This window comes from Salvelinus sp. IW2-2015, linkage group LG22, assembly GCF_002910315.2.
Source record: "Salvelinus sp. IW2-2015 linkage group LG22, ASM291031v2, whole genome shotgun sequence".
NCBI lineage: Eukaryota > Metazoa > Chordata > Actinopteri > Salmoniformes > Salmonidae > Salvelinus > Salvelinus sp. IW2-2015.
Window position 1 is genome coordinate 19,846,410 of NC_036862.1, and position 5,104 is coordinate 19,851,513.

The 5,104-nt window shown below is 44.8% G+C and overlaps 1 protein-coding gene across 1 annotated transcript in view; it reads right to left on the reverse strand.

The window, feature by feature from the left end:
- LOC111949575 (serine/threonine-protein kinase PAK 1-like) overlaps nt 1–1,318 on the reverse strand; it is a 14,295-nt gene extending 12,977 nt beyond the window's left edge. Inside the window, 2 exon segments of the mRNA XM_070434113.1 lie at nt 754–848; nt 1,124–1,318. Of these exon segments, the coding sequence (XP_070290214.1) occupies nt 754–848; nt 1,124–1,310 (282 nt within the window). The 5' untranslated portion in view covers nt 1,311–1,318.
- Nucleotides 1,319–5,104: the final 3,786 nt, after the last annotated feature.

Here is a 5,104-nt window from a genome sequence, read left to right on the forward strand (position 1 = left end):
TTGAGGGAGAGACATTGAGGGAGGAAGAGGGATTGAGGGAGAGACATTGAGGGTGGAAGAGGGATGGAGGAGAGAGACATTGAGGGAGGAAGAGGGATTGAGGGAGAGACATTGAGGGAGGAAGAGGGATTGAGGGAGAGACATTGAGGGAGGAAGAGGGATGGAGGAGAGAGACATTGAGGGAGAAGGAGGGATTGAGGGACAGACATTGAGGGAGGAAGAGGGATTGAGGGAGAGACATTGAGGGAGGGTAATAGTGAAAGAGAGAGGATGCGTCTGAAATGGCTCCATATTCCCTTTACAGAGCACACATATTGACAAGGGCCCATAGGACTCTAGTCAAAAGTAGTGCACTATATAGGTATTAGAGCGCCATTTGGGATGCAACCAGAGAGAGATTAGGAGTAAGTGGAGGTATTGTGCTGTAGCTAGTTAGCCTGTTTTCTTCAGTCCAAATCTAAAGTCATTCCTGCTCTAACTCAGTTACCAGCCTGCTGTCCAGAAAACAGATCCTCCTACTCAGGCCAGGGTTGAGCAGCTGAATCATAGTTACACACCCTACTAGATACAGTCCATGGATCTAGAGAAAATAGACCCTTCCAGATACAGACCCTAGATCTAGAGAAAATAGACCCTTCCAGATACAGACCCTAGATCTGAAGCATATAGCCCCTTCCAGATACAGACCCTAGATCTAGAGTACATAGACAGACCCTAGTAGAGCATAGATGTAGAGCACATAGACAAACTCACTGTGAACTCTCCAGTGACCGCATCGAAGCCCACGTGGATGGTGTGTTCAAAATCAGAAGGCAGAGAGATCTCCGGACGCTCCTTCTTCTTGTTGGCTGAGAGAGAGAAGGGGGTGAGAGAGAGGAGAGAGAAAGAGATGAGGAGAGAAAGAGAGAGAAGGAGCATATTGATAGAGGCAGCAGCAGAGTCTCTTGAGAGACCATCCCCCCTGAGGCTCATGGGAAAACTAACCACGCAAGCTACAGCAAGGGATCCTGGGGGATTTGGATGTCTGTCATATTCCCCCTGGTTACCTCCCTTGGCTGTACAGTTGCGCACGCACACACAGTTGAACACATAGTCGCATGTTCACGTGTCACACACAACTCACTCTTGTCTCCTCCTCCTGTCAGGATGGACATGATGGAGCGATCTTTCTTCTTCCTGTCCTCTGGGTTGGGGGGAAGGGGCTTGGAGCCATGGGGGGCAGGATCTTTGCTGCAGGAGCCAATCAGAGTGCTGGTGTTCCTCATGGGCGGGGCTGGGGGCTTGTCCTCGACGTCCCCATTGTCAGACATCTTCACCAATCACACACCAGCTGCTGCTGGAACAACCAATAAACATGAGGTCACAGAACATTACCAGTCTATCAACTAACATGACGTTAGTCCATTAGCTAATCAACTGACAGAACATTTATCCTATCAGCTAACAGGACAACACCAGTCCACTTACCTGTCAGCTGACAGAATATTAGTACTCTAGCCAATTAGCTGACAGAACATTATTCCACTAGCCCATCAGCTGAGAGAGCATTAGTCGACTAGCCTATCAGCTAACAGGACACAGCTAGGAGGACTACCAGTCTATAGTTGACTAGCTGGCACTCTGTTTGATCTGAAAACACACACATAATTTACAGGCCAGTTTCCCGGATACGGAGTGTGTGTCTACACGCTGCAAACACCAAACACAGTCACAATCCAGGACGAGAAAGACACACACACACACACACACACACACACACACACACACACACACACACACACACTAGCCTGCTGCCTCTGCTCACACACTTATTCTCATTGCCATTGGACTGAGAGAAAGGAACAGGCTCATAACTAGTTGTACCACAAAAATCTAAACGGCACACACACAGATTCTCACACACTGACAAACACACACAGAGTCATTCACATAGGGGATGTAAGCTAACCTGCTATAGTGAATGCTCTGGTGGACACAGTCTACCAACGGGAACAACTATCTGGGTCAGACACAGTTTTACAGAGTTCATGTCATGAGAAGAGCTGAACAAGAAAAACGTCTAAAAAGGACTAATTCAAGGTAGAAAGTTGGAGCACTAAACAAAAAAAGCAAAGATTGATTTATTTTAGCTCACTTTAATCCACTGTACAGGAGAATAACAGAGTTCATGTCATCTCAATGCCGGAATGAATCATAAAGTCCACATGGTAAAAAAATGGTACATTTACATCAACTGATGACTAATCATCTGACACACTGACCTCATCATATCTCAGGGTTAGTGTCACAGCTTGAAATGTCTCCCTTCATGTCGCTGAATTGCTAGCTTTACCGCCTGTTATCAAGCGGGCGGTCTCTCGTTTGCGAACCACTTGTAGGAGCCAAGTAAGGGGACTGGGCCTGCCTACAAGCATTTCGCTACATCTGCTAAATACAGTTGAAGTCAAAAGTTTACATTCACTTAGGTTGGAGTCATTAAAACTCATTTTTCAACCACTCCACAAATTTCTTGTTAACAAACTATAGTTTTGGCAAGTCGGTTAGGACATCTACTTTGTGCATGACAAGTAATTTTTCCAACAATTGTTTACAGACAGATTATGTCACTTATAATTCATTGTATCACGATTCCAGTGGGTCAGAAGTTTACATACACTGAGTTGACTGTGCCTTTAAACAGCTTGGAACATTCCAGAAAATGTCATGTCTTTGAGAAGCTTCTGATAGGCTAATTGACATCATTTGAGTCAATTGGAGGTGTATCTGTGGATGTATTTCAAGGCCTACCTTCAAACTCAGTGCCTCTTTACTTGACATCATGGGAAAATCAAAAGAAATCAGCCAAGACTTCAGAAAAAATATTGTAGACCTCCACAAGTCTGGTCATCCTTGGGAGCAATTTCCAAATGCCTGAAGGTACCCATGTTCATCTGTTACAAACAATAGTACACAAGTATAAACACCATGGGACCACGCAGCAGCCTCATACCCGCTCAGGAAGGAGACACGTTCTGTTCTCCTAGAGATGAACGTACTTTGGTGCGAAAAGTGCAGATCAATCCCAGAACAACAAAGGACCTTGTGAAGATTGCCTGGGAAACAGGTACAAAAGTATCTATATCACAGTAAAACGAGTCCTATATCAACATAACCTGTAAAGGCGCTCAGCAAGGAAGAAGCTAACTGCTCCAAAACCGCCATTAAAAAAGCCAGACTACGGTTTGCAATTTCTGCATATGGGGACAAAGATCGTACTTTTGGAGGAATGTCCTCTGGTCCTGAGAAACCAAAAATAGAACTGTTTGGCCATAATGACCATCGTTATGTTTTGGAGCGAAAAGGGGGAGGCTTGCAAGTCGAAGAACACCATTCAAACCGTGAAGCACGGGGGTGGCAGCATCATGTTGTGGGGTGCTTTGCTGCAGGACGGACCGGTGCACTCCACAAAATAGATGGTATCATGAGTTAGGAAAATTGTGGATATATTGAAGCAACAATCTCAAGACGTCAGTCAGGAAGTTAAAGCTTGGTGGCAAATGGGTCTTCCAAATGGACAATGACCCAAGCATACTTCCAAAGTTGTGGCAAAATGGCTTAAGGACAACAAAGTCAAGGTATTGGAGTGGCCATCACAAAGCCCTGACCTCAATCCTATAGAAAATGTGTGGGCAGAATGAAAAAGCGTGTGCGAGCAAGGAGGCCTACAAACCTGACTCATTTACACCAGCTCTGTCAGGAGGAATGGGCCAAAATTCACCCAACTACTTTGGGTAAAGTTGTGGAAGGCTACCTGAAACGTTTGACCCAAGTTAAACAATTTAAAGGCAATGATACCAAATATTAATTGAGTGTATGTAAACGTCTGACCCACTGGGAATGTGATGAAAGAAATAAAAGCTGAAATAAATCACTCTACTATTATTCTGACATTTCACATTCTTAAAATAAAGTGGTGATCCTAACTGACCTAAAACAGGGATTTTTACTAGGATTAAATGTCAGGAATTGTGAAAAACTGAGTTTAAATGTATTTGGCTAAGGTGTATGTAAACTTCCAACTTCAACTGTATGTAATTGTATGTGACCAATCAAATTTGATTTGATTTTGACAGTGAAGGAAGCTAGTGGGGCGGCAGGTAGCCTAGTGGTTAAAGCGTTGGGCCGGTAACCCGAAAGGTTGCTGGTTCGAATCCCCGAGCTGACAAGGTAAAAATATGATGTTCTTCCCTGAACAAGGCAGTTAACCCACTGTTCCCCGGTAGGCCGTCATTGTAAATAAGAATTTGTTCTTAACTGACTTTCCTAGTTAAATAAAGGTTAAATAAAAATAAATAGTGTACTTCTAAGCAGACACAATGATGGCTGTGTTACATTAGCAGTTGCTAGGTTCTGTCTGGCCTTACCTCAGTCTGTCTGTCAGGCTGGAACTGAGCTTGGCTTCAGCTTCTGTCTCCTCAGTCCTCAGTGTTCCTCTAACTATAACAGCTAGTCTAAGTCCAAATACCATGCAGTGTGTGGGAGAGAGAGAGTGTGTAGGTGTGTGTGTGTATAGGAGGTTCCGTGCTGATATGTTTGGACTTGAGGTCTTCTCTGCTGCCTTTTAGTCATCATGAGTTCACAGCCTGTGATGTCAGAATGAGTCATGGGGTAGGAGGTGGGGTTTGTGGCTCACACATGTCATGAAAGTGTTGAACTACAGTAGATTTGTCACACACACACACTAAACAGATGTATAAAACAAATGCACACACACACACACACTCTACAATCACATACCTCTTCAATTACACAGCTCTGGTGACGAAGACAGCAGCTGGTCACAAGGTGGATGAAACACACACTCTTCATAGGGTTCTGTAATTCTAGTGCACCTTTGTCACCTCCTCCCTTCTTTCCATCCTCCCTCCCTCCTTCAGACATCAAACACATCCTCCCCGTCTCACCCCCACCCCTCCCCAGCCAACACCCACCCAAATTCTCCTCTGTCGAGCCGACACAAGGAAGGGCTCACATTTCAGACTCCACTGTCAGTTTACACATACAACCCTGTCATCACACACACACACACACACACACACACACACACACACACACACACACACAC